This window comes from Macroventuria anomochaeta (assembly GCF_010093625.1).
Source record: "Macroventuria anomochaeta strain CBS 525.71 unplaced genomic scaffold BU25scaffold_1, whole genome shotgun sequence".
Classification (NCBI taxonomy): domain Eukaryota; kingdom Fungi; phylum Ascomycota; class Dothideomycetes; order Pleosporales; family Didymellaceae; genus Macroventuria; species Macroventuria anomochaeta.
The window spans coordinates 1640017-1667953 of record NW_022985362.1 but is presented as its reverse complement, the minus strand read 5'-3'; the positions used below and the strand labels follow the sequence as shown (position 1 = coordinate 1667953).

Sequence of the window (27937 nt, the reverse complement as noted above, 5' to 3'; positions counted from 1 at the left end):
TCCAAATCAGGCAACTTCAACGAACATGCTGCAGACCACGCAACAGTGCAGCTGTGGTCTTGGTTCAAACATGGGATGAAATCTGGTGCATAGGCGAAAGCGAGCGTCTTCGGTAGTGAAAAAAGCGGATACAAGCCCATGGTCCTTGAACCATGGGAGGCACTCAGTGCTGATTGGCAAGCCATCTGCAATCTGATAAGGTCTCTAGGACCACAACGATCTCTGTGTTCTAGCCGACGTTACCTGCACCACGAGAGCAAGTCCATACTCGTTTGTACATACATGGGCAGCCAAAATCCCGGATCTATGTTGCCCGAGCAATACGTTCATCGATACTAGGATGGTCTATAGGTTCTCTGGAGCAATTTTGTGCCGCAACGACCGTTTCCTTGTCCATCCATCAGACATGTGTCGAGGGTTACTTGGGCGAGCAGAAGAGACCTTATCTGAGGGTCTACGTCTCTCTCCTGCAGACTTCGCCGAAACGGATCGAGGCTCCTTGGACCGCAACCGGTGTCTCCTCGACGAAGCATCGCGGGTTCTGCGCCTCACTGAAGTCACGAGTGCTCTGACTGACCTTCTCCTGCGTTCGGTGATTGGCCGGGTTGAGGATGATGAGGCGTCATCATCAATCGCCTCAATCTCGGCCTCTTCTTCCTCCTCTTCCTGTTCTTCAAGTTCAGATTCGCTCTATGTGATGGTTAGCAGAAAATCGTCATTGTCATGTGCTTACTCATGGCTTATCAAACCTCGATAGGCATGGGAAACGCATCCCTCACTCGCTGCAACCAGGTTTCACTTGCACCGAAGGCAGGATCCATAAGGTAGTTGTGTTCCGTCCCCTCAACTACCTGACTCCTGTACCTGTAGCTATTGCGATTCGGTAGATAGGTCGAATGTAAGTTCTCTTTCCCAAAGGGCTCCGGCGTCAATTGGTGTGACATCCAGCAGCTGTCGAACCAGATCTTGCCTTTCTCGCCGACCATTGCATCTATCTGTGCATGAAACGTGTCAACTGCCCATGACCTACCGAAGCCATCTATACCATGTTCTTCGTCGATCATCTTCGAGATTAAAGGCACGGCGTAGTCGAAGTCTGACCAGAAGACACTTGACGAGCACCAGGCGATAGAGCGAGGCTTCCGCAAGAACAGTTGAACGTCCGCCGATATGCCGTCCATACACTCGGCGAACAGAAATGCTGTGATGTGCCTTCGAAGTTCCTCCACAACGTGATCGTCGTCCAGTGACAGCTCGGCTGGCTCATCGTGCGAGAAAAGTGAGGTACCTCGTGTTCGCATGCTCAAAGTCGTCGGTGTCAATGGAATAGGAGCCGGGACTGATCCTGAAGCCGGTGTCGTACCCGAACGATGCATTGAATCTCTGATGCCTTGCATGAGATTACCGCTCAGTCCAGCCAGGGGTGTGACGTTGTCGTTCACGAATTTTACCACCGAGATGAATTTGCCGAGAATGGGTGCGGGAAGCAGTTCGGTTGCTCGCAACTGCGATATCTTGGAGTGTGAGTGGTGCTAAAACAGGAAACGCTGTCAGCAGCCTTTCCAGTTATGATCGAAGATGGGTGCTCAAAAGACCGGGCCATGCTCTGCTGCATGTTGCAGTGTACGTACAACCCAAGGGGCGAAGAAGCAGACATAGGGAGTCTCTGGATGCAGGAGACACGGATAGGTGAGCATTGTGTTTAATAGGTAGATGTCGCCGCCGCTGTGACTTGCGAGAGAGACGTGAGCGATATTCAGATGAGCAAGCAGTAATGGTACCATTTCTGCAAGTGTCAGCATGCTGCATGCCAGCATTACGCGCCCACGATGACCAACCGAGCCAGGTCTGTATGCGCTTCTCCAGATCTACAGGCTGGCTGCCTCCAATTCCAGGCCTGTCCGGATGGAGGATTCTGACATTGTACGCTTTGGCTAGTTGATCGAGGGGAGAGTAACAGAATCGACTGCCCATCAGAGCACCGCAGAATAATACCACCGCATTGCTGTCAGGATCGCCGTAGTCCGCATACGAGACTCGATATGGCGTATGTCGACCCGTGTCAGTACTTGGCGGAAGAATGTAGCTTTTGTGGAATCGAATGTCGCAGAGGAAGTCGAGTACAGACATGCTAGACACAAAGAACGATGGACAGCCACCGTTCGCAAGGCTGATAAAGATACGACAGTGAAGCGGTGAGGTTTAGGAATGCGTTGCGTGTGGTACTGAGTGCTGACAGGAGCGACAGGTATGTTCCGGCGATATGGCTTAGGAAATGATGACCAGTGCAGAGTGCAGAATGCAGAACAGCAGCCACGACAGCTTAGACATGGGAAGCAGCCCGCGATCGAAAGAGAGAAAGAATCTTCAGGCTCGCTCTCGGGTTAATTGTCAACTAGGCATTTTCCTACATCGACGAGATCATGTTTTCGATCCCATCTCGACTGCGCTGGTCATTGCGCTATCGTAAATGCCGCAGCAACCGCTCACTCAGCACGTGTCTGTAAAAGAATACTCGACTGCTTTGCGAAGGACGGATGTTGCATGTCAGATCGGCCAAGGCCTAGATGTTCAACCCCCCGGGGTTTGTCTGGTACGCAGGAAGCTGACAGCTGTGCGGTGTCTCCAGTCGTTAACAGTTTACCGATCTCGAGCCCCGCGTGGGTGGGGTAACTTGGTGTAAGTTGGTGCTCGCGTGTCGTTCGGTGCCTCTCTTCAGCGGAGTCTCGTGCCGAACCAAGGACCAGAGGCTGCCGGGGCAGTGACCGAGGCCGTGTCAGTAAAGAACGCGAGCGGTTGTGTGCGTAATTTTGTGATGTGAGACGGTTCCTGGAGTCGTGTGGCGTCTTATCTTTGGCCAAGGCAGAACAAGCCCATGAGCTCCAATTCCACCTAGTGGCTGGCTGCAGCCCGCGTCGTTTGTCTCATAACCTGAACCTTCACGATTCAGAGCGCGCGACAGCACAGTGAATGCTGACCTGGCATGTGAGATCGCGCGCGACGCTCCTTTCCCCCACACCGAGTTGATTCGGCCCGCCATATATCTCGTTTCCGATCTCCAAAGCTTGGAACTCTCCATTCAAGGCCAAGTGAACGTCATCCCGCCAACGTCCCCTCAACACAGGCTTGCAAGCTCCCGCGAGTGCTTTTGTCTGCCGCATGAGCCTCCTGTAGCCCGCGACTGCCCAGAAAAGTAGTCAACCGCACTTCTGGACTCTTTCTCGAGTTACTGAGGAAACAACGATAGTTGATCAACCCCCGTTAGGCTGCATAACTCATGTCCTTGTGACGCCTGCTATCTCCCATCATCACCACCACCACGCCGCCCCAAAACCCACTCGCTAATCGCGCTGCGCACGACGTTATCCCAGCTCGCACAGACTACGGGATACTACAATCAGCCGTTTGGGCATCACCGGCCCACATTATAATTACCCCGGCGCGTCCCGCCTGACGACTATACTCAACCTGTATTGTTACTTCCAGTATCCTCACTCAACCTCACCATGGGCAATAGCCAAGGCAAAGAGTCGCAACCGCCCTCGAGAGGCGGCCATGTGCGTCGATCGAGTGCCCAGGTGGCCGCCACCTCGCCCACAGCTGGCTCATCCGGGCCCAGCGGATCGTCACACGAGAGATCAGGAAGTGGTGTTGGGCTGTACAGCGCGAGGAGCGGTAGGGGGAGTAGACATGATTTGTCTTTCCTCGGCATTGGCGGGGGTAGCAATAACACCGAGCGCGACCCTGCCTTAGAGCCACGGCGCGAGACAAAGGCTGAGCGAGAGGCGCGTAAGCTGGAGAAGGAGCGAGTGCTGAGGGCGCAGGAGCGCGAGCGGAGCATCAAAGAGGAGGGCGTTGACGGAGCATTCTTAGTCACACTGGGTACATACACTGGACCCGAGGACTTCAGTAAACCCATGGTGCGACAACTACAGGTATGCGTCAGCTTATTACTTGTACTTACCCCACCCAAACTGACATTTGCTAGATCGAGCGACGCCTGGCTCCCTTCTGGAAGGGCCTCGATGACCACTCTGATACGTGGACCGAACACCAGCTCGTGGCTGTAGCAAACGGTCTCCCACTGCCTGCGCCAGACGAGATCCCACCAGAAGAGCCGCCTCGACCAGTCAGCCACCTCAGCCCGCAATGGAATCCCCGCTCTTCTGACTCCAACATCAACAACCTTACAGTTCCCATGGGCGCTCGCTCCATGTCACAAAACTCAGACCGTTCTGGCACTCTTCCGCCATCACATCCCGGCTTCTCTCTCCCGTCCCCGACATCCCCAATCGCCCAGAACACCCAAACCTCAACTTCCGCATCCCCGTTCTTCCGCGGACGAGCCAAGACATTAGCGTCTCTTGCCAGCGGCTCGCGCAATGCTTCACAGACCGAGATGGCTCCCCAGGAACTGCAGCTGCCCAAGGACCCCTACGTCAACGGGCAGCGAGTAGAGGTTTTCTTGTATAAGAATGCAGCAGAGTGTCCCATCTGCTTCCTGTACTATCCGCCATACCTGAACAAGACCAGATGTTGCGACCAGCCTATATGCTCCGAGTGCTTTGTACAGATCAAACGGCCTGACCCTCATCCGCCTGAGCATCATGGAGACGAGCCAGCCGCAACCGCGGAGCCGCAAGAAGAAATACAGCTGGTATCAGAACCTGCGGCCTGCCCGTTCTGTGTGCAGCCAGAATTTGGTGTTACCTATGAGCCTCCACCGTTTAGACGGGGCTTGATCTATGCACATCAGAGCCAGGGATTGCACAGCGCGACTTCTGCGATGTCGTCCTCTACTTCAGTCAACTCGTCGGGTATCACGTCCCCTGGAGGCAGAAGGAGAGCCACTTCGCTTGCGGTGAACGATAAGACGGTCATCACGACAGACATGGTGCGACCTGACTGGGCGAAGAAGCTGGCAGATGCGAAGTCGCATGCCCTGCGAAGGGCAGCTGCAGCGACAGCTTTACACAACGCTGCTTACATGATGGGCAATATTCAACACCAGGAAGGTCGCGGATTTGGTCTCGGCAGACGGAGACGGACTATGTTTGGTACTGATAGCGGTGCCAGCAGCGGGCAAGGCACCCCGCGAAGAGAAGGTGAAGGATCATCAGGTCGCGGAGAGAGTACAGGGGATTTGTACCCTGGAAGACACAGCTCGAGACGTGGAGGAGGCAACAGACTCGATGACCTCGAAGAGCTGATGATGATGGAGGCTATCCGCCTTAGTCTGGCAGCAGAAGAGGAGCGCAAGAGGAAAGACGACAAGGAAGCTGCCAAAGAAGCTAGGAAGGAAGGGAAGAAGAAAGCGAAGGAAAACAAGAAGGTTGCGAAAGCACAACGCAACATCGGGAGTGGCTTCCATCCCGTCAACGTGGATGGTCTGAATGACACTGCAGGCAGTTCGTCCGCAGCAGGCAAGGGCAAGGCAGTGGATAGATCAGGCGGCTCCGTCGGAGTTAACCCCATGAGCGAACCGACATCGACCATCAATGCGCCATCCTCGAAAGACTCTCTGAAAGACGACGCACAAAGACATCTCAAGGATAGTCGTGCACAAATCCAAGGAAGCAGCTCGAGCAACCTGGCGCCGTCTGATGCTCTGCAGGAAGATTTACCGTCACATCGCTCTGTTCTGCGGAATTTGTCTAACGATTCCTCGTCTGTCTCCTCGTATTCCGAGTCTGTCCAGGATGCGACCCGCGACGAAAGTCAAAACAACCTCGCACCTGGCTCTTCTTGCGAGCCGAGTCCCAGCGCATCGGGACTTAACCTGAGTCGCGACGAGACGCCTGGGGCCTTGTCTGGCACCGAGCCTATGTTCAATTTCAGTGCTCTCCAGGAAACCCTCAGTCACGAAGACGATAAGGCTGAGAGCAGTCCTCAGTACATTGAAGATGTTGGCGAGGCAAAGCCCACCTCTGCGCAAGCTCTGACCGGCCTTGACGGTGCAGGTTCGTCTTCAACCCCAGACTCTCAGCCTTCAGAGCCGTCAGAGCATCTGGCTGAGAGCACGGTGACGCTGAAGGCATCCGCGTACTCCAGTGCTTCGAAAACCGACATTGATGACGAGATTGAGCCCGCACCACCAGTACATCCGGTGTCTGAGAACCACTCGTACGATCAAAAACATATCGGGGAGGTTGGGATGCTGGACAACAACCGTCTAGGCCATCAATTCACCCAGTAAAGAGTCCCTCGCCGTTGCATATTTCCTATATCTTATCATACTGCATTTCGAACCGGCGTTAACGGGGTTGTAGTCAAGCGGTCGGGGTGCTTATCGGCGGGCTTTTCGTCATCCTCGGCATTGCTGTTGCTGTACTCGCCATTATCATCCTCGAATTGGCGCTTCTCATCTCGATCCTTCATTTCTTTTTGTTTGGATTGTTCCAGCTAGGAGCATAGTAGCTCACAAGAGGGTCAGATCGGCAAGTCTTGGCTGGACATGGTCGAAAGCTCGCACGTAGAGAGGAGCGCATGATTCTATGCATAGACGACCAGGCGAACTATATATGAGGCACACTATGATAGTGTTTAGTCGAACTTACAACGACGGCCGGCAGTGGCTGGTATTTACAAATGCAACACACCGCCATCATTGCAGAACGCATAAGTATATATTCACAGGAAGCGTTGAAGTCAGGTGTGCAGTCTAAACAAGCTCTATGGTTTAAACTCTTCGAACGATCATGTCCAACAAGTCAGCCTCTCACAAATACTGGTGCCTAGAGTCCGCCTTGGCTGGCCTTACAAACACTATATAATGCCTTACATCCACAAACCAACCTAAAATCCACTTTGCGATCAAGGCTTTTCGTCCCATCATAATTGACTCGAATCCCTCTGCGATCTTTCAATACGTGCGTACGCGTCCTGTCCAGCGCCTGACGTGGATCAGGTAGTTTCTGTGTAGGTCGACCACCAGCTGTCCGTTGTCGATCCCGTTACTTGAATCTCCTCATCCGTCGTTCAGAGGACCTTCTTGTGACGCGTCTCATGGCTCAGCGCTCCATGGCCCGTAGGACATCGTTTCCTAGGCACATTCAGGCATCCAACGAAGCTTCATGATATGAGCTTATGGGTGCATCCAAATACGAGGCAGACTCTTGTCAGCCCTTCGTCTTATAACCAACAGCATAGTCGACGGCGCGATCTTGTTATTCGTTCTTTCTCCGGGGGAGGGGGGGCGATGAGGTTCTCAGAACATTCTGTTCCGGAAATCCTTGTACAGCAGCACAGCGGCAGGTTGCTGCTTAGCGAACAGCTGCGAGATGATGTCTGTCGAAGCGCGCAGAAGCACGATGGGGCGTCCGGGACTGAGCAGGTCGAGCAGTGTGAGCGCCCAGCAGGTAAGTTGGATCAAGAGGAGGATGGCAATGCATATGCGGAACGCGTCGGTTTTGGACATCTTGAACAACGAAATGAACGAGTATACTTCGTGACGCGTATGCTTTGTAACAAGAAGTCGCTGATGTGTTGTGAAAGCGATGTAATGTGATGTGGAGTTCAAAGTGGACACGGGGAACCTGGAGTCGTACACTACTAAAATGACCACCTTAATATATCTTAATATGTGAAAGGATTGCCTGCAGTCCCACGGTTCGACTTAATTAAACGATCCATAAGCCGCCGCCAAAACCCGTCACAACAAAACCGTACCCACAAACATACATAAAGCGGTCACGATCCTAGCCTTGCGCAGCATCACCTTCCTACATACACGTTAGGTTTGTCGCGCGTTGGCAGGATTCATGTGTGAGTATGCGTGCTGGTGGAGTAAGAGTGCTGCGGCGGTGTGAATTGTGTGTTGTTCTGGGGTCGGCTGGGTCCCGCGGTGAGGACTAGGCGGGATGGGGTAAGGCGCGAGGCTAAGTGAGGTTGGGAGGGAATGTCTCGATGCGCGGTGATCTTTACAACTCCGAGACTGGTGAAAGATGGTGCGCCTGGTGTAATGCAAGAACGGAGTTCGGTGTAACGGGTTAAAGGTGTGGTAAGTGGTGATGAGGACCTGACTTGAGGCCGATCGCGCGGTAAGCATCGCTAGTTTACAAGGAGAAAGCCGAAGTTTATTGCTCCGACAGAAGGTTTCTACGATCAGAGCTTAATTGTTGTCTTCAAGAGCTAGAAAATAGGTCAATGGCGAATCCAGTTGTCCGAGATGCGACACTGATGCACACTCTTACTCGGTCGCGTTATGGCACTGTGCTCGGGTAACGCTTCACGGTTGCGCCACGCTTCTCAAGTGCTACTCGAGACTCAGCCCTTGCGATAGTACCGAATCTGAGCATCGCTTATCAGAAAGATTGTCTCTATAGAGAAGGCTTTCGTTTCGAGTATTCAGATGCCTTGGTCATTCTCTGGTAGACCGTGTGGTCAGGCCGCCAAGGTGACCCAATCTTGTTGTAACAATAGAGGGTCGAGTACGAGACCAAGGCATACTCGATGGGGACACTGTACTGTTCTCCAGACAGCCGTTTTGGGACATGGAGGTCAAATGCAGAAATCTGTGTACGAAGATAAAGACAGCAAATAATCACACAAGTGCTTCAATGATCAATATATCTCCCCTCTGTGTAGCGTCTACATTTATCGATCGCATTACTGTTCTTCAATTCTCATCACGTGTGTCTAAGACATTCTTTCAAAGCTCCGGTCAAAGAGCACAATGGCTCCTGAACAAAGCCCGTTGCTCCACGATTGTACGACTACAGCCTCAGCGTCTGACATCAGAGCTGAGGGCTTCTCTCCAATCTTCCATCTCCATCACCGGAATACCTCCAACCGTGTCGCATGAAGTCCTCATACTAATCATGAAGCAAGTGCAGACGACCATCCACCGACAGTTGAGCGCAGCTTCGAAACCAAACGCTCCCAACATGACGAGCCCTCCTCGGTACCGTGATAACGAAAATGATCCTTCCGAGGACCAGATGAGATTGGGACATGACAGTACATCAGCTGCTCATCCAAGGTGGTACCGTCGAGATCCACAAAGGCTTTGGGGCGGTTGTCTCCGCTGTTGGCCATCAAGCAAAAGCTCAATGGGGCGTGAGAAGCGAAGACGCTTGTGTAGATGGGTGATGATAGCAATTGTCATCCTGACTCTAGTGGGTGTCATTGCAGGCCTGTCAGTAACACTGTAATCTCAACACGGTTTTCTGAAATTGACATCAATACAGTGTGTACATCTCGCTCGTCAGTGCCCTTTTACGCCGCCTCGCTCCACCACCAGGCCACAGTGGTCTGCGACACATCATCGAACATTGGAGAGAACCAGATGACGATGGTGCATACAAGTTCGAGTGGAGAGACGACTTCAGCCGTGACATTACTCCGAAGAACTGCCACTCCCACAACGACTACTGGCGCCGCGTTCCTCTGTACGATGCCCTTGCCGCGGGCTGCTTCAGTGTCGAAGCAGACATCTGGCTGACAGACGATAATAAGCTACTTGTCAGCCACTTATGGCGCTCCACAACGAAACATCGGACACTTCGAAGCCTATACCTCGATCCACTCACCAACATCCTTGACAAGCGAAACGTCACTCTCGCCTCCGAGGGTACCAAAGAAGTTGGAGTCTTCGATGCAGACCCAACAGTATCCACGATCGTACTCATCGACTTCAAAAACGATGGACACAAGACCTGGCCGATTTTGCTCGACCAACTTCAATCGCTGCGAGATAGAGACTGGCTGACATATTACGATGGCGATGTCTTGCACCAAGGTCCTCTCACCATCGTAGGCACAGGTAACGCACCCTTCGACCTTGTCCAGCAGAATTCTTCAAACCGCTTCATATTCTTCGATGCTCCACTGCTCTTAGTATCAGACGAGCAGTACAACACTACAAACTCATACTATGCCAGCGTGGAGATGAAGAAAGCGATCGGTCCCATCTGGCTCAACAAGCTGTCGGCGAAGCAAGTTAACAAGCTTGTGGGGCAGATACAGGCTGCGGGTGCAAAGGGATTGAAGAGCAGATACTGGGGTGAGCCACGGTGGCCGATCAGTTTGAGGGATAAGGTGTGGTTCAAGTTGACTGAGTTGGGTGTCGGCATGTTGAGTGTGGATGATTTGGTGAGTGCGACGAGGTGGAATTGGGACTGGTGTGTTGTTGCTGGATTGGCGCTTTGTGGGAATAGTTGAAGGGTAGCATCACGTGGAAGAATATCCGTAAGGATCTCCCACACAGGAAACATTGGTAGCCCTCGGGAGTTTTGTCAGCTTGCAGACGACCTGCGGACTGACATTGAATACCTCCCATAAAATCGGGCTCGTATCCGGCTTTTTCTGCTACTTAAGAACATGCCTCTTGCATAACGTAGCGTGCTGTGGGTAGATCCCAATCGATGGTGTTCAGGCAGCCCGGGTCAATGAGTCGTAACGGGGCCTTGAAGATCCGCCATGTTACTGCATTTTGCTTCCAAACATTCTATAGACCTCGTCTTGCTCTGACCAACGAGATGAGAACAGGCATCTGCAGTCTCTTCACCGTCGTTGGCCGCGGGCTGCGAAGGTGTTGAACGATACCAACGACATCTTGGCTGCGTATGTCGTGACGTTCGCATCGTGGTCTCCCGAAGTCTAATGTCCTCGGAGTGAAAATGTGTGGAGAAGTGGTGGGGAATGCATCACAAAGGGACCCTGGGAATCACATCGGCCAAATGTGTTTCTGGCGAGTAAGCGCAGCACGAAAGAGGAAATGACGTTCGTGCGTTGCCCTACACGCTTCTCTCATCGTCACAAGAATCCGTCTTCTTCGTACAGGTTATCGATAGGCCTACTGTCGTCATTGGGACAACTGCATTTGCGATGAAGACATTTTGGCGGTACGGCTGTGGCTGCCGAGAATAGAACTACCAGAAACCGTGATTTCCCCTTTGGGTTGGCGATGTACGCACGCCACGCTTTCTTCTGCCGGGCGACCCTCCGGGAGTACGCGGCGCCATCGAAAACTGAACGCCCCAGCAAACGGCGACCGAGAGTGCAGATGCTGAAGCCGAGGACATGGCCGACCATGCAGGAGTGTTGAGCATTGGGTGTCTGGTGGTTCGACCTGTGGCAATTTCGTGGCGGCGACTCGTGTGCCACATCTTGAAGTTTGTGGTCTGTTCGTTGCCTCATATCAAGCTTGGAGTTTTAGACAAGCTCGTCAGCTGTGGAGTGCCTGTTCGTGCGATCGGTCACAGATCTTGCCCTGTGACACGTCAACGGGTGCATGTCTTCTCCCGCATTGCAACACGCTCATTATTGTGGAGCAGAGGACACATCGAATCTCCACTGCCCGAGAGAACTTCCCAACATCAAAGTCCAACAGCAAAGCTTATCGATAAGTGCAAGCTCGGGGAGCGAGTCCAGATCGGATCAACTCAGGGATCGTCATCTATTCGTGTTGCTTCGCATTCTGGTGGGCCGCTGCTCTTGTGTGGTGCACAATTTCAAGATTTTTTGGTGGACAAGCTGTCAGTGGAGCAACGGTGTCTTTCGTATTTCTTCGAGCTCCACGCACAGCCCGGGTGTTGGATTTGCGAAGAGGCGGCTCATCGATCAGCGACGTAGGCGTTCCCCTTTGAGTTTGGCGAGGCCAACCAGGATCACCATGATTCGCTTGAACGGCAATAAGCGTCGTTTCGTACCTGCAGGGGAGGCAAGCCACAAGCCAGGACCTGGGGACCAACGACGCGGTGCTTTTGAAAGCACTTGTCCTCCTGAATAAATTCTCTGCTTCACTCACTCTTTTGCGTGCTCACTTTGCGCCCTGTATATACCGTGTGTCTGGAGAGCTGGACCCTCGTTTCCTTGTTTCCTTATTTCCTTGGGTGCACTGAGAATCGTCGGCCGGCCTTCGCTCCAACCGCCATCGTCGTCATAGGTCGTTTTCACTGTATCACCACCTCCAATCGAGCAAAGCATCGTGCTCGACGCACATTCTTCCGCGATCCTCCCTTTCCATTCTTTTTCAGTCACAGTTGCTAGGGCACGTTTCACTCTGCTCAGCTACACTCGCTTCTCGCGGTGAAAGGCAACGCCCGCTACGACCACCTATAGATTTCGCTTATGACAGTCCATTCCCAGCGGTCACCTTCGCAGAGGTCGTTCCGCCTTTCCAATCACGGCTTCCAGCCACTCAACGCTATCAGGGACGACGACAACATGGCCAACCGAGGCAACGATATCCCACTACAGACGGTGGTTAGTCACACACCGTCGCCCACATCAGAGGAGAAGCAGTCAGAGAAGAGCGGCATGTTCAATGGCTTGTCTACGAGAGGACGTAGGCAGCTGGCCAAGGTTGACTCAAGGACTGGCGCGCCGCTGCCACCTCACGATGTTGCTGGGCACGAGGAGACGGCTCTTAACAAGATGGGCCGTCTCTACACCAAGATCCTAAACTTTAGTATTGTCACGCGTTACATGCTCTATGTTGCGCCAGTCGCTCTTCTGCTGGCCATTCCTATCATTCTTTCGCAGACGAAGGTCATCACTGGAAGCATTGGCGGCACCGATCAGAGGAGATTCTGGATCTGGATTGAAATCAGTAAGTTTACGCAACTAGATGCTTTGTCAAACACTATTGCTAACAGCGTGGATAGTCTGGCTCAGTTTCTGGGTGATGAAGATTGTCGCCCATTTCCTTCCAAACTTGTTCGAATTCCTCATTGGTGTGGTCAGTCCCGGTGTCAAGAAGTATGCTCTGCTTCTGCGCGCTGTAGAGAAGCCTCTGTCCTTCGTTCTCTGGATGATTGTTAACCAGGCGACGTTTCCCGGAGTAAGTAGTGATTCAGATTTGTGTAGGTTTTGCTAATCATCTCCCAGCTTGTTGTCGTAACGGACAAATATAGAAAGGATAACGCTGGCGCAACCCCAGGGTGGTATGGCAAGATGCAGTCGGTGCTTCTTGCTTTACTGGTCTGCACTGTTATCATCCTCGCCGAGCGCGTCTTGATCCAGTTGATTAGTATCAGCTATCACCGCAAGCAGTTTGACCAGAAGATTCAGGAGTCGAAGCGCAGCATTTATCTGCTGGGTGTTCTTTACGACGCATCCCGAGCACTGTTTCCAGCCTACTGCAACGAGTTCGCCGAGGAGGATTACACTATCCAAGATACGCTTCTTGATCTTCTTCCAGGCAGCAAGAAGGGCACGTCGAAGAAAGGTCGCTCCGGCACACGTACCCCCATGCGCCTCGTTCAGGAAGTCGGTCGCGATGTTGGTCGCATCGGAGACAAGGTCACCTCTGTCTTTGGTACGATCGCCTCTGAGATCACCGGTAAAAAGGTGTTCGACGTCAATTCCGCCCATTCTATCGTCCTCACTGCCTTGGAAAGGAACCGTTCCGCCGAAGCTCTGGCGAAGCGTATTTGGATGTCTTTCGTGGTCGAGGGCAAGAACGAACTGTACCAGGAAGATCTCGTCGAGGTTATGGGTCCTGGACGCGCAGAGGAAGCCGAGGAGTGTTTCGCATCGCTCGATCGTGACGGCAACGGCGACATCAGTCTGGATGAGATGATTCTCACCGTGACAGAAGTCGGCAGACAGCGCAAGTCTATCAACACCAGCATGCACGACGTCGATGCTGCCATCAACGCGCTTGACGGCCTGTTGTTCACCATAGTCTTCATCGTCTGTATCTTCGTCTTTGTCGCCTTCCTCAGCCCTAGTTTCGTCGGGACCCTGACGACGTCTGCCACGGCTCTTCTGTCTCTGTCTTTCGTCTTCGCCACGACCGCTCAAGAGATTCTCGGTTCCTGCATCTTCTTATTCGCAAAGCACCCGTACGATATCGGTGATCGCGTCGACATCACTTCGGAGCAGCTCACTGTCGAACACATCGCTCTACTCTACACAGTTTTCAAGCGTGTTGCTAACGGCAAGACGGTCCAAATTCCCAACATCGTGTTGAACACTCTCTGGGTTGAGAACATCACACGAAGCAAGTCCATGCGCGAGCAGGTCTCTGTCTTCTGCGACTTCGGCACTTCATTTGAGGACATACACCTTCTCAAGCTTGAGATGCAGTCTTTCCTCCGTGATCCTGCCAACAGCCGCGACTTCCACCCTGATACCGATATCGAGGTTGTCAGCATTGCCGAGATGAACAAGCTTGAGCTCAGGGTCGAGATCCGCCACAAGAGCAACTGGTCAAACGAGTCCCTTCGTGCATCTCGACGATCGAAGTTTATGTGCGCTTTGGTCGTTGCCCTGCGTAAGGTCCCAATCAATGGCCCAGCTGGTGGAGACGCCGCCTTGGGCTCAGCAGACAAGCCAACATGGTCTGTCAGCGTTCCGCCGGCCGAGGCGCGTGAAGCGTATCAGGCGTACAAGATGAACGCCGACAAGGGCCGAATGATACCTTTGAATAAGCCCGAGGACCCTAACAACAAGGGCAAGTCTACAGGCAACGACTATCTCGGTGTCGGAGTGCAGAGTGAGGACTTTGCTATCAACTCCTTAACCAACCGTAGGCCGGGAGTTGACACTGTCCGCGACGATACCTGGAACGCTCGTGACGATGTTAGCACCCTCGGACGACCCAGCACCGATGCCCGACCTGATCTGAACGAGGTTAAGAGCTTGCTACACAAGGCCAGCTCAGCCGGAAAGCGCAAGGGAGGCGCCACTCTCTCACCATACGCCACACGACCATCAACTGACTTCAACCGACCACCGCCACTTCCTCTTTCGGTAAACCCTTCACAGTCGAACTACAGCAACCAGTACGCCTCGCCACCTCAGCCTCTCCACTCAACCGCATCTGTGCACCGCAGCACGGCGCCGGGATCGCCAAACTCGATCTCGACTGGTCAGATTGAGGAGTACCAGTTTCAGACCATGGTACCACCGCCAAGGTCTAACAGCCGACCGCGCGTCGCTATGACTGCGGAGGAGCGCGAGCGTGAGCAGGAAGAGGAGGGCAGGTCGCCATACGGGGCATCCGGTCCCAGCGCCTCAAACAACCCTTACAGGTCACAGAGTCCACCCGTCGAGCGCTTTCAGTACAAGAGGGAGTAAGGTGAAACTTGGAGATATTTCTTAGGTTATCTGCGATGCATGGGCAACGAATCTTCTTTCTTCGTCTTCCATCGTCTGGGAAGGATGCGGCTCAGGAGGCTGCTCGGATTTCCTTATGTAAAGTCTCAGTCTAGACATGAGTCTTTCAAAATTAGCATCAGCGTGCGCTGTACTGGCGCTTGGGTACTTCTGTACAATAGTGGTGGTATGCTCGAATCGAGACCACAGATCGAATTCAAAACCTTTAAACTATACCTATCTGACATACGCTGAGCTGTGATCATCGCTAACATATGCAACTGACCTTGTGTATGCAACCCTTCCCTTCTTACACAAACAGAAACCTACAACTTCCCCTTACTCTTCGCCATCTCCTCAGCCAACACCAACCCCACAGGCCCACCCCTCGACCCATCACCCGGCCACTTCTCCTCCGGCAACCTCTCAGCCGGCCACTCCCACTTACCCACGAAATCCTTTGGCGTCCTTCCAAGCACACACTCCAAAATACTATCCCCAATAACTGGTAAAAACTTGAATCCGTGCCCGCTCCCGCCCGTCGCAACAAACAGACCCGAGTACTTTGGGTGGTAGCTGATCAAGAAATCGCCATCCCGGGTATCCGTGTACCAGCAGATCTTGCTCTTTGTGAACGGCCGGCTGGGCACGGCAAGCGAAGGATGAATAGCAGTCAGGAAGTTGCGTAGATCGCGCTGCCCTTCTTCTGGCACGGCTTGGTGGGGGTCGTCGACGGCGGTCCAGGGCAGGGAGGTTGTTATTGTCTCGGCGGGGTTGTCGGATTCGGGGTGCGGGATTGTGGTTGGGTTGACGTAGCCGTGGCCGTGGCGGGCTACCTTTAGTAACTTGTTGGAGGGCGGGATCATGAATAGGCCGTGCGAGAGGTTGAGAATTGTCGGGTTGTTGGCTAGGCGCTCTTGCTCGGCATCCGTGATGGGCATGTAGCAGACGACTTGGCCGGTGGCTTTGCAGATGCCGCGCAGATCGATGAGGGACGCTGTCCACGCTCCGGCAGCCAGGATGGTGAGGTCTGCGGTGAGTTCGGTGGAGTCGTTGAGGCGGACGCCGGAGACGGTGTTTGTCTTGTGGTCGATGAGGAGCTTTTTAACACTGCTGACGACAAATTTGACGCGGTTCAGCTTCTCGACTTTCTCGCGCAGCCAGATCATAGCGCCCTCAGCGTTGGCCCAGCCAGAGCTCCAGTTCACGTAGCCTGTACTGCCATTGCCCCACGCGTCGGTTCCTTCGAGACCCGCGGCTCTGCCAATCTCTTCAGGCGAATCGGTAACTTCGACCTTGTCGGTTCCGATCTTGCGGACATTGTCGAGCGCCGTCTGTACGTACTTTTGTTCCTTGCCCCATGCTGTCAATGCGAGTCCGGTCTCGTGGTACTCCTCGGGCGCAAAGTCGGTGCGCCAGCGGTCCTGCGCTATGTTTGCGAGGCGGTTGTACGGTGGTGAAGCGTAGTCCGGACGAATGATGCGGGAAGTGTCAATCTAGAGGTGGTATGATCAGCGTCATGTTCAAGGTCGTCGCTTCCTATTTGGGACGCATTGCGCTTTCCGGTCGCGTGTGCAATTTTTTTTTTACAGAGATCACCGAACTGCACGAAAGCTGACTTACGCTGGAGCCATCAGGGGTTGGGAAACTCTGGCGATCTACGACAGTGATTGAGGTGTAAGTGAACTCAGGGTTTCTGCAAAGCGCCCATGCTGTGGAAAGACCGAAAGCACCGCTCCCGACGATAATAACAGACTTGGGAACCTTGGGCGTCGCAGACGAAGACGACGAGGAAGACATTGCGCAACAAGACACTCAAAGCACACGCAGATAGCAGTGAAGAAGTGCAAAGTCAATTGAGTCTGCCTAGGTATAAATTTCAAGAGTGGGCTAACTCCGACTCCGATGTCGTCGCCGGTTCTTCGCGGTTGACGGCTTCCAGCGCCGTGGTGTGGCGTGGAGCTCGGGAAGGGGTCTAAGCTTTTGGAAGGGTCGACCCGAGAATCTGGATAGCTGTAATCTCGAGCAGTGCCAGTCGACCTGCACACCTAATCTCTAATACGCCAGACACACCACCATGGCGAAGTTACCGAGGCCACTGCGGGCGATACCCACGACGAAAGCGGTGCCAGTCAGACGCGCGCTTCCTCTGAACAGGAAAACACCGCAGCAACTTCCATACGATCTCTCGAAGCCAGACCCCAATCAGACACCAGAACAGGCGATTCGAAAGGTCTGGGCAGCGCGACCGAAGTTGAGAGACCTACAACGACTATCGGACGAGCAATTGGCATCTGAACAACACCAGGCGAAGCTGCGGAGATGGAGACAATGGCCCATGTTTGGTGTCGGACTGGTCGCATTTGGACTCGGAATGTACGGTGTAATGCTGTACGTCTCGTTGGCACGCGATGTTGACGTCAAGGACCTGCCAGCGGACCTTACAGACCGGTTCGACAAGGAAGCTGAGGGCTACGACGAGAAGGTCGATACTTCAGAAACGCTGCTGCTGCTCACATCGAAGCGTAAGAAGCTCACCAAGCTGGCAAGAGGGCATGTGCTGGAGGTGGCCGTGGGGACCGGCAGGAACATACCATACTACAAGACGAAGCAATGCGCAACAGTAACATTGCTCGACTCGAGTGCGCCCATGTTGGAAGTTGCGAGGCGGAAGTGGAACGACACGCACAAGGAGTACTTCAGCCGGGTCTTCTTCAAGCGGCAATCCGCTCTAGACCCCATCACACCGCCATTTGACGCCCAAGACGGCTACGACACGATCATTGAAACAATGGGGCTCTGCTCAACGCCAGAACCCGTGAAGCTGCTGCAGAATATGGAGGCATGCACCAAGGAAGACGGGCAGATCTTGCTTCTGGAGCACGGCAAGTCGCATTACAACTGGCTCAACAGTTTGCTGGACCAGACGGCGCCAGCCCACGCCGACGAGCATGGGTGCTGGTGGAACAAGGACATTGGGAAGATCGTTGAAGAGAGTGGGCTCGAAGTCGTGAACATCAAAAGGTACAACTTCGGCACGACATGGTGGTTAGAGCTGAAGCCCCGGAAGGGTCTACGGAAGAAGATAGCCGAAGTTGCAACTGGTGAGCAGCCGCTTGTGCCGCAGACCGAGTCCTCGGTGACACAAAAGCCGTGGTGGTCGCTTTGGCGATGAGATGTCGACTTTGCTGTGTCACGTCCTCCGCATCCGTGACGTTAGGGATGCGGGGAGGCTGCAGCAAACCGCAATTTGATAAATTCCATTCTGCCATTCTGGATAGATGGAGGCTTGGCTGTAAGAACAGAGTTCTCGCACGCAGCGCTTGCTCGTTGCTGGTGTGCTTGTCGACATTCCAGCGACGTCAACTTTTGTCGTGCTCTCTGCTTTGAAGGAGGGGTTGATCTGAGATCTCCCGAGGGTTGGGTACAACCAGCAGGTAAAGCGAGTTCGCCGGTAACAATACGAACAATAAACATCATTCTACCCCAAAAGCGAGAGGCGGGTCGTCCGAACTTTGAACAGCACCTATCGCAGACTTGCGCGTCTAGCTTCAAGCTGATAATGCACATCTGGCGACCATGAGCTCACTGCTTGTAATGATCGCGATGCTGAGTGCTCTGAGGGCGCTGACATGCATCGAGCAGCACACTCACGGACTCGGCGTGTGTGCAAATGCAGCAAACACCGCTCTTTTGCAACATAACATCGCGGTGAACACCAGCACGCAGCTTCCCGATTCTTCCCATCTTCCGCCTCTGTCTGGGGAGCAGCGTAGCGCTTCCGGTCGTTGTTTGCCCACCAGCCAAAGTTCGGCGCGCGACACCTGCTGCCACCCCACATAAGTGACGATGTGTGGGCATGCAGACCGGACCTGTCTAGGCCCAACCGGGCAAGCTGCATTACACAAGGTGCAGGTCCCTGCCAATCATCGGGAAGCGGTGGCACGTCGCGTGCGTCGAGTCTGAACGAAAGAAGCGATACGGGTGGAGTGTTTGTGAAACAACAGTTTCCAGAAGGGTCGTGTCTGGCAGCGTTGCGCAGCGCACGCACTCCTTGGGTTGTTTTGCAGCAACTGATTGAATTGGCCCTGCTGCGAGTGGCCAGAAGTCTCTGCGCATCACCGGGGAGGGAATTGCTGGGTCGGCGAAAAAGATGGTTTTCGCGGGTGCCGAAGCCATACCGCATGGCGAACGCTCATCGTCCGGAGGTGAAAATCCAGACAGTTTTTTCGAACAGTTAGTTCACCGCTCGGGATACCCCTGTAATGCCGATGAGGCTAAACTCTGCAGAAGTCGGTTTCAGGCTAGAGCCGAGCAGGGGGTGCCTGTATGCTGGGTCAAGATGATATGCACGAAGCATCAGATCTTGGAAGGTGTGCAACTAGTCGCGTGAAAGCCGTTTGCGCATTCTGCTGCACGGGAAGGGGAGGTGAGGCGGTCAGCTCTGCAACAGCAACGGACGGCCCACCCTGATGCAGGCGGCAAGGATTTGCACATGTTAGATGAGCGCTGCTGAGCATGAGGTCACAGAGGGAGGGAATGGAGCTCTGGGGCTGCTCACTGTCTGGCTGCGCTGGCACTAAACAACGACCGTCGCCTGGGACGACATCCCCACTGCAAGGGTAGACCTCATCTCGCGCTGTGGACTGCTGTAGATCTGAGTACGTACCATTTGCGCTCCACTTGCTTCCGCGGTGGTGCTGCTGCTGGACAAAGGAAAGAACGCAGGAAGGAAAGTTACAGGTCGCCTGCCGGGCAGCTCGGGATTGGCTGGCCTATCGAACCACGCGCGAAACGTTGGATGCGGCATCCGGTGAGGCCATCCTTATGAAGGGAAGCGTCCGGCTTGCTCTTCACGGCGCGGGTGCGACCTGCACGCAGCCAGATGGCAGCCATGGGCGTGGATAGCAACACTCGCGCACTCTAGCCCCTGGCAGCAGCAGCGCCAGCAAAGCAAAAAACGGCTCTAAAGTTAGCATGCTGTCATAAGTCTGGCGGACCGAAAGCAACATCCCTGAAGTCGCCCGTACACATTCACCCTACGTCGACGCACGGCTTCACTAGGCAGCCTAGTCGCACTTTCTTCACCAGTGCTCCACCTACCCTCCGTTCCTTCCCTTCATCGCACCCCTCCCCTCTCATCTCCCCTCGAACTCTCTCAGGGACCGTTCATCTGTTCAACACACTTGCATTCCATCTGCGCTGTGACATTCGTGGTGTTGTTGCGAACTTAACTGTCTCGCTTCATTGCACCGTTGAATTTCTGTTGCTGGCTTGTGCTTGAGGCAACCAGTCGCCGTCGCCCAGTTACGCAACCATTGCTCAGGAGGCGTGTGTCGTCAGAAGAGTGCCGCCGGACTGCAACTTCTCAGCGTTCATCGCCCACCACCTTATTCAAGATTAATTCAACCCCCCCCCCCCCCCTTCGTCATCACCACCAGTTGCGGTGCAGGCAGAAACGTCGCACGCTACCTTGCATACCCGTTGCTCCCAGCCAGTCACGTATAGGCTGCAGCTTGGTTGTGCATTCCGCGAACCAATCGTCACCCCTGGCATCCGCGCAGCAACAACACTTTTTGCTGCATCGCCTCTGCCAGCCTCAATAATTTTCCTGTTTCTTTGAAGCATCGTCTTCTGTACTTCTACGCGACCGCTGCGACACTGCATCACCGCGACACAAAATGGTCTACAACACTCGCCGGAAATCTCTCTCGCTGCCATCCCTGGGCATAGCGATTCCTGGAGGGCCCCGGTCTGCGCGCTCACCGCCTTCGACCACCGACATCCAGCAACCGGCGAAGAAGCAGAAACGCTCGCATTCAGGATCCAGCACATTGTCGCTTACGTCGCCGTCAAATACTCTCCCACTGCGTGCCTTCGATGAGCAGCGACCAAAAAGCTCAGGGCGTGTGGCAGACACCCCGCCACCTTCACCTGGCGGCGAGTCCGGGCAGGCAAAGGTCGACACACAAGGCATCGATGATGAGATCGTCGTCGGCGTTATCGAGCAGCTCGAGAAGACAGGAAACCGACCCCACCTGCTGAAGGAGCTCGCGACAGCGCTGTCGCCCACCATCCCTATTGTCGAGAGGTACGTACGAAAATAGCGCCCCCTATGCCAAGTGTTGAACCCTTCATACTGACATCTGGCAGCTCTGCGAACCCTGCCGCTATCATCTCCTCGCGATTGGCTACCTACCTCAAGCGCACATGGACTGCACTATCAAGGTGTCCCCTTGACAAGAAGCTGGTCGGCACGCACCCTAAGCGCGTCTACTACTTCCTCACCACTACACCTCACCTGCCGATTCCTGCCGATGCCGCAAACGGTGCAATTATGCCGCGTATTGTCACACCTTCTCTGTCCTCCGGTGTCTCTGAGGAAGAGGATATGGATGCGCGCGCGAGAGCCCGCATGTCTCCCTCGCCAGAGCTGGATCTATCCGACTACGACGAAAACGGCAGCGCTGGTCCCTTTTCGAGCCAGGCTCACCCTCCTACCATTGCAAACATCGCGCACAACCGCCGTGCCCAGTCTCCACCGCTGGAGAAAGAGGAGCGCGAGTTTACCATGACAGCGTCATTCCTGCAACAAGAGCGGAAAAAGCAGGAGGCCGAGCGCGACCGTTCTGCTAGCCTGTCTGCGGAGCGAACCCAAACCTCCGACGTCAACATGGACGACGTTGCCCAGTCAATCGAGGAGACAGAAGAGCTTGCTGCGCGCAAAAACTCAGAAGCCGCAGCTGCCCTTTTCGGCCATATGGCAAACTCCTCTTTCGAATTCACTGTCGATAGCCCCGCTCTGAAATCGCAGGCGTTCCATCTGGAACTGCCCCCACCAATGTTCAAGCCCCACGAGGTAAAACTTGAGATCGCCGACATTGACTGGAGCTGGTCAGATATGCGGAGTCCGGAACACATCGAGCTTGATGAGCTTGAGGAGATGTTCGGCGGCTATTAGACCATCCGCGACCACCATCACCATCTATTCCAGCACACGATTTTGACGATTTCCCTACGCATCATCCGTCTCATCTATGGGCTACATCTTTTCGTTCCCTCTCATCTAGTCATTTCCATTTTCTCACTTTCTATTTCGCAGGCGCAATGTCTCGTAGATGGTTGTTCTACATCAGTCGTTTGCGTTGCATCATACACTCTGGCTGTTGGCATACAGCAACGGAGTTCAGTGGAGGCACCCCACCTGCCATGTGGGAGTCCTTAGGATACTGTACGATAGTTGTCGTGTTTGAGTGTATGGGTTTGACTGGATATGTCATATTTGGTCTGAGGCACCGGTTGTTACTCGGCGCATGTATGTTTATCTTGGAGTTATGTTTCGCGAGCTGTCGCGACAGGGTTGCGACCAATTTTCCACACAAGATCGAACTGGACCATCTAGATAAAAGTCATCTCTAAATTGGAAAAACAGTTTAATACCTTCTGAGTCGTACTTCCGACCATCTTGACTCCGCGTGATCCGCCTGATGTTCTCGAACATGAATTCGTTAGGGACTTTTCTGCACGTTAGATGGGGCTTCCCCACATGAATTCTTCACCCTTTGCGCTCAATTGCATGCCTCTAAAAGTCACTTATGCATGCGGCTCTGGATCCTCACCGGATGCTTTTTAAACTGGAGCTCGAGCCTGAGCCGCGAATCGTGCCTGATGGCCGAGCGATCCTAGGTGGATACGGGAACGTGTACGCTTGGCGAGTCCGGAAGCCATGGAGATGGCGGTCTGTCTCACTATGGAGAAGCTCTGCCAGCTGTCCGCGCAGCTTCACTTTGTTTCGTGTTGCATAGTGGGGTACAGCCATCGCAACACTGCAAAACTTGGCGACTCCATGAAACCATGAGGTGACCCTTGATCAGAACTTCTGTTCTCTGTGTGTATACAAAGTTGCGAACAAGAGTTCGCATAAGGAGGCTGGGAATCCGTGACGCTCAGATCAACTGGAGCTTCAAGCGAGTCCAGTGATCTCGGGCGCCAGCCAGCGCATTTGCAGAAAAGACAGCCCAACCACGCATGTAAGAGCGCGTATGCGCGCAGTCTCTCTCTCCTTGGTTTTGTTTCGCTCTGCGGCTATGCATGAGCGACTGCGTGAAATTGGCGAATCGCACTCTTCCAACGTTGCTGCAGACGACTTCGGGAGCTGCAAGGGTCTGGCGAGGCTGAATTGGACATAGGAACCTGGAGCTTACGACGGCAGGAGGACCACCTAATTGACGACGCGACGGCCTTTGAAAGAGTTGGACATTTTGGGCATCTTGGAACATTGCAGCGCTTCCGAACTGACCGCGCATTACTGGGACTTACCACCTAACTCACGACCGTAATCCAGTCTACTGCTGCATACGCACCCAACGGGAATTGCAGGCCGGCGCACCAAACACTGCATCCCCAGACTGCAAGCCAGCCACCAGCCTCACTCGCACACCTCCACAGGACAATCGGCCACATCCGTGCGTGGCTCAACCACCTAACGTGGCCTCCTCCAGCAGCGACTCGGGGTCGGGCTACGAGCCCTCGTCTCCGTCTAGCGTCTCTTCCAACTTCACGCCCAAGCGAAGACACAGAAAGAGCCTAGAGATGTCGGTAGCAGCCTCCCGAGCGAGAAGCCGGAGTCGGGCGCCCAGTATGCGGGCGCCTCCCCCAGGACCAATTGTCGTAGATGGCCCTCCAAGGAGCCCACGGACGCCGATTGTGATCGACATGCCAGTTCGACCAAGAAGTAGAGCGAGAAGTGTTGGCAGAAATGGGCCGCTCATGGACACGCCAGGGCTGAGTGGAGGGAGAGGCATGTTCAAAAGACTGATCGTCGCTTGCGATGGGACATGGCTGAATTCAGATGACGGAGAGAAGAATGGAGATCTCGCGATTCCAAGCAACGTCACACGGATATCGAGAGCCATCAAATCGGTCAGCCAAGACGGTATCCCTCAAATCGTAAACTACACATCTGGCGTAGGGACCGCCGGAGGACCGTTATACAAGCTGATCTCAGGCACCACAGGGAAAGGTCTGCCAGACAACGTTCGAGAAGCGTACGCTTTCCTTGCAAACAACTACCACCACGGCGACGAGATCTTCCTCATTGGTTTCTCAAGAGGTGCATTCACCGCACGTAGCATAGCCGGTCTCATAGGCGAGGTCGGCTTGCTGACGAAGAAGGGACTCAACGACCTGCCAGAAGTATACGAAGACGTTCAACATCGAAGAGATCCGAACTACGTGCCCAAACACCCGGACATTCCGTTTCCACGTAAGCCCAGCGCAAGCGACCCCCGGTATATGGAAGAGCTGGAACGCCGCGGTTTGACAAGACTCGATATTCCTATCAAAGCGATCGCCGTCTGGGATACGGTGGGCAGTCTTGGTATTCCGCGAATTGGCCTGCTACAACGTGCGGGTCTACAAGGCAAGCAGTCCCGTGCAACAGCGTTCTATGATACGAAACTTAGCAATTGCATTGAGAACGCATTCCAGGCCCTTGCCCTTGATGAGAATCGGTCGTCCTTCTCACCAGCCGTGTGGGAGAAGCCTGAGGGCAACAGGACGACGCTGCGGCAAGTGTGGTTTCCAGGTGTGCATGCAAATTGTGGCGGTGGGTATGATGATATGCAACTTTCGAACATCACATTAGCATGGATGATGAGCCAGCTAGAGCCGTTCCTCGAAATGCGGGATGACTACTTGTTCGAGCAAGATGCCTTGAATGAGGGCTACTACGAGGAAGTAGGGCAAGGAATACGACCATGGAGTTTCGGCAAGATCTACAACGAGCTGAAAGGGGTCATGGCCGCGGGTGGAAGAACAGTATGTCTTCAAGTACTCAAAACTTTCGTTAATGTGCAAACGTATTAACACTCCTCAGATCCGCCAACCAGGCCAGTACCACGCCGTAGACCCCTTCACAGGCCGAACAACAGACCGCCCTCTCCGCCAAACAAATGAATACATCCACCCCTCCGTCCGCACACGCTACCGTCTCCAAGGCCCTGGGCAACTCGACCGCGGCGACTACGAAGCGCGCGCCCTAACCGACAGCTACAAGCTCACCATCGACTACGGGCCCAACAGCCAGCACGCTTCGGACCCAGAAATCTACTGGCGCATCAAATGGCGGGACGCACACGCGGTGAAGATCTTACCCGAAGCACCGCTCTGGCGGCTGGAGCGAGAGTTGGCCAGAAAAGACCCCGACACATACGACTACATCAAGCGCCCTCCCGCGACAAAAACCCGCGACAGCAAGCGCCGCAGCCAGAGACCCATGAGCGCGGACATGAGCTCGAGAGCGCCGACGACGCCCGGCGGTGCGAGCGTGGTCAGTAAAAGGAGGAGGGATACGATGACGCCGCGCAGCACGTTTCCGCTTGATGAGAAGGCGGACGCGAGGAGTTCGAGGAGAAAGAGCGTGGTGGAGAGGAATGGGCGCGCGAGGAGTAGACCCAGGACGAGTGTGTACGATGGCGGTGAGACGGAGATTAGGGAGAGTATGCCGCATCGGGGGGAGAAGGATAAGGCGTGGTGGGAGGGGAGGCGGTGATGCACTGCTTGAGGAGGCTGCGGTGAGAACGGGGAAGGTCAGAGGAAACGATGTTTGGAATACTTTTTGGCAAGATTGATTTGGATGTGGAAGACGCGGATACCCTTTCTGGAGTAACATGTTTAGCGATTGCATAGCAGCATAGCGGGCGATTGATAGTGGTGTTCAATTCGACACGTAAAGATTATCATCGCTATGCGTGCCACGGTCCTATCTACCACATCAAGATTGTAGCGAATAAGCCAAGCATGGTGTTGCACAAGGCCCCACATTGAGGGCTGATAGCGCGCCGGAAAGTGAATTGACGTCGCTGATGCACGGAACGTCCCCCGCGTCGCACGCGACTTCTTGGACTCGAACATCCACCATGGCCGAAGAAATGCACATCAATGCCCAACGCGCGAAGCAACTCACAGACAACATTGCGAGCATCACATCGCGCATCAATGCCGCAAGCAAGAGCGGACAGAAGGTAGTCGCCTTCATACAATACACAATCGTCACGATCCAACACTTACACACCACAGGTCCGCCTCATAGCAGTCTCAAAGTTGAAGCCCGCAAACGACATCCTCGCCCTGCACCAGCCGCCCAACCCGCTCCAAACGCACTTCGGCGAAAACTACGTCCAGGAACTCCTCGAGAAATCCAAACTCCTCCCACGCTCAATACGATGGCACATGATCGGCGGCCTGCAGTCCAACAAATGCAAGCAGCTCGCCGAGCAAATACCGAACTTATGGTGCGTCAGCAGCGTGGACAGCGAGAAGAAGGCGAATGAGCTGGAGAAGGGACGTAGGAGCCTGCTCGAGAAAGACTCAGAGGCCGAGAAGCTGCGCGTAATGGTGCAGGTCAATACCAGCGGCGAGGAAGCCAAGTCTGGCGTCGAGCCTGCAGACACAACGACACTGTGCAAACATATCATTGAGAAGTGTCCGCACTTGAAGCTCTTTGGGCTGATGACGATTGGTGCGATTGCGAGGAGTAGGGAGACGACGCCGGAGAATGAGAACGAGGATTTTGTGTGCTTGAGGGATACGAGGGATAGGGTTGCGGAGGAGCTGGGGTGGGAGAAGAGCAAGCTCGAGCTGAGTATGGGGATGAGTGCGGATTTTGAGGGCGCGATCAAGATGGGGAGTGACGAGGTTAGGGTGGGGAGTGATATTTTTGGGGAGAGGCCAACGAAGAAGGATGCAGTTGTTAAGGAGGATGTGGCGGAGAATAAGAGCTAGTCTATGGGAAATGCAAGACGAGGAGAATGTAATACTGCGTGACCATCGTTCTCTTGCTTTTATTGTTGCGTGGCGTGGGCAGCTGGTGTGGTTGCTCCTGCCCCAGTCGCTCCTGCCGGCTTCACCTCACCCTCACGTCGCGCCTCGCTTGCGTCACACGTGGCTGCCGAACTGAACTGGAAGTCTCGAAAGGAGCCATTGCTGCGCTCTCCCCTCACCTTTACTCTCCAACACTCAATCACCAATTCGAAGCAAGCTCGCCACACCAGCTGCGCAATCAACTACAGCGTGCTGCCGCCCAACAGCAGCCGCACCGCCGATATGCCGTAAGCCGTCGTTGCACCTAGATCTCTCCTTGCTGACCTGATTGCAGCATGCACGACTGCCCCTCGGCAGCTTTGGCACGCATGGTTTCTGCGTCAAGTCGAAGGAGAGTTACCTGGTCGGCCCGACCGATGTACACCCAAGCAGAGAGACTCGATCTGCCACAGTGATCAACGCACGGTCTTTGCTAGTAGATATGCGAGTCACCCCTCACATCAAGTCGGAGGTCAAGAAGAAGCCCGAGGAGTGATGAGTACAAGGGCACTCATGGATTCAGTATGTATCTTGTAGTTGCGACAGCACTTATACCCTCCAGACACACTTCTCATGTAGCATCGATCATGGTGATACATCACATAATGTTAATCTAGTACCTTTTCAAAACATGCTGGGCATACTGTGGACCAATCATTCTGTATCTCCAATTTATCACCCACATTGAATTTGACATTAACTTCTGATGTATTGAAGAGTTGAGCCGAGAATGGTGCAATCGATAAGAACTGTCTCCTGCAAGCTTTGTACTCACGTCACCTCTCGACTACGATCATGTAGTAACTCCGAACATGTGCTGAGTTCGACCTCAGTGGAAGGAAATGGTGGCAAAGCAAGCAAACGGCACTGCCCGATGGCTAATGATGTGATTATGCGCTTTCCGACAGTTGGTTTGCACATGACTTGACAGACCAGGAGCGTTGGAACAGTGCTAAAGCACCGATCGAACGGTTGGATTCGATATAGTGCCCAGCCTGGAAGCCTTCAGGGCTCCTGAACGTAGACATTG

The 27937-nt window shown here is 54.1% G+C and overlaps 10 protein-coding genes across 10 annotated transcripts; 7 read left to right on the top strand and 3 right to left on the bottom strand.

The window, feature by feature from the left end:
• Window positions 1–464: 464 nt before the first annotated feature.
• On the bottom strand, window positions 465–2300 carry BU25DRAFT_12687 (uncharacterized protein). Its single transcript, XM_033699391.1, has 3 exons — window positions 1839–2300; window positions 1632–1786; window positions 465–1532 (listed from the first exon to the last, which is right to left on the bottom strand). Exons 1-3 carry the CDS (start codon window positions 2128–2130, stop codon window positions 744–746), a joined length of 1236 nt encoding a protein of 411 aa, XP_033567959.1. The 5' UTR covers window positions 2131–2300; the 3' UTR covers window positions 465–743.
• A 993-nt stretch (window positions 2301–3293) lies between these two features.
• BU25DRAFT_12705 (uncharacterized protein) lies at window positions 3294–6589 on the top strand. Its single transcript, XM_033699392.1, has 2 exons — window positions 3294–3935; window positions 3989–6589. The coding sequence occupies exons 1-2, from the start codon at window positions 3507–3509 to the stop codon at window positions 6194–6196; spliced, it is 2637 nt and encodes an 878-aa protein (XP_033567958.1). The 5' UTR covers window positions 3294–3506; the 3' UTR covers window positions 6197–6589.
• Window positions 6590–8885: 2296 nt separating this feature from the next.
• BU25DRAFT_328579 (uncharacterized protein) lies at window positions 8886–10161 on the top strand (the record flags this gene model as incomplete). Its single annotated transcript, XM_033699530.1, has 2 exons — window positions 8886–9136; window positions 9249–10161. 2 exons carry the CDS (start codon window positions 8886–8888, stop codon window positions 10159–10161), a joined length of 1164 nt encoding a protein of 387 aa, XP_033567957.1.
• A 2007-nt stretch (window positions 10162–12168) lies between these two features.
• Window positions 12169–15027, top strand: BU25DRAFT_416923 (serine/threonine protein kinase-like protein; the record flags this gene model as incomplete). Its single annotated transcript, XM_033699910.1, has 3 exons — window positions 12169–12553; window positions 12609–12784; window positions 12832–15027. The coding sequence occupies 3 exons, from the start codon at window positions 12169–12171 to the stop codon at window positions 15025–15027; spliced, it is 2757 nt and encodes a 918-aa protein (XP_033567956.1).
• Window positions 15028–15229: 202 nt separating this feature from the next.
• Window positions 15230–16906, bottom strand: BU25DRAFT_381484 (FAD dependent oxidoreductase). The gene is made up of 2 exons (XM_033699668.1): window positions 16669–16906; window positions 15230–16541 (listed from the first exon to the last, which is right to left on the bottom strand). Exons 1-2 carry the CDS (start codon window positions 16843–16845, stop codon window positions 15372–15374), a joined length of 1347 nt encoding a protein of 448 aa, XP_033567955.1. The 5' UTR covers window positions 16846–16906; the 3' UTR covers window positions 15230–15371.
• Window positions 16907–17078: 172 nt separating this feature from the next.
• Window positions 17079–18528, top strand: BU25DRAFT_405630 (S-adenosyl-L-methionine-dependent methyltransferase). The gene has a single exon (XM_033699831.1). The coding sequence runs from the start codon at window positions 17123–17125 to the stop codon at window positions 18218–18220; it is 1098 nt and encodes a 365-aa protein (XP_033567954.1). The 5' UTR covers window positions 17079–17122; the 3' UTR covers window positions 18221–18528.
• BU25DRAFT_12630 (uncharacterized protein) lies at window positions 18485–19433 on the bottom strand. Its single transcript, XM_033699390.1, has 2 exons — window positions 18700–19433; window positions 18485–18615 (listed from the first exon to the last, which is right to left on the bottom strand). Exons 1-2 carry the CDS (start codon window positions 19229–19231, stop codon window positions 18572–18574), a joined length of 576 nt encoding a protein of 191 aa, XP_033567953.1. The 5' UTR covers window positions 19232–19433; the 3' UTR covers window positions 18485–18571.
• Window positions 19434–20475: 1042 nt separating this feature from the next.
• BU25DRAFT_486789 (uncharacterized protein) lies at window positions 20476–22469 on the top strand. Its single transcript, XM_033700183.1, has 2 exons — window positions 20476–21136; window positions 21199–22469. Exons 1-2 carry the CDS (start codon window positions 20727–20729, stop codon window positions 22004–22006), a joined length of 1218 nt encoding a protein of 405 aa, XP_033567952.1. The 5' UTR covers window positions 20476–20726; the 3' UTR covers window positions 22007–22469.
• A 1168-nt stretch (window positions 22470–23637) lies between these two features.
• On the top strand, window positions 23638–25597 carry BU25DRAFT_328851 (uncharacterized protein; the record flags this gene model as incomplete). Its single annotated transcript, XM_033699544.1, has 2 exons — window positions 23638–24864; window positions 24923–25597. The coding sequence occupies 2 exons, from the start codon at window positions 23638–23640 to the stop codon at window positions 25595–25597; spliced, it is 1902 nt and encodes a 633-aa protein (XP_033567951.1).
• A 339-nt stretch (window positions 25598–25936) lies between these two features.
• On the top strand, window positions 25937–26901 carry BU25DRAFT_405627 (uncharacterized protein). The gene is made up of 2 exons (XM_033699830.1): window positions 25937–26069; window positions 26125–26901. Exons 1-2 carry the CDS (start codon window positions 25965–25967, stop codon window positions 26827–26829), a joined length of 810 nt encoding a protein of 269 aa, XP_033567950.1. The 5' UTR covers window positions 25937–25964; the 3' UTR covers window positions 26830–26901.
• The last annotated feature ends 1036 nt before the right edge of the window (window positions 26902–27937 follow it).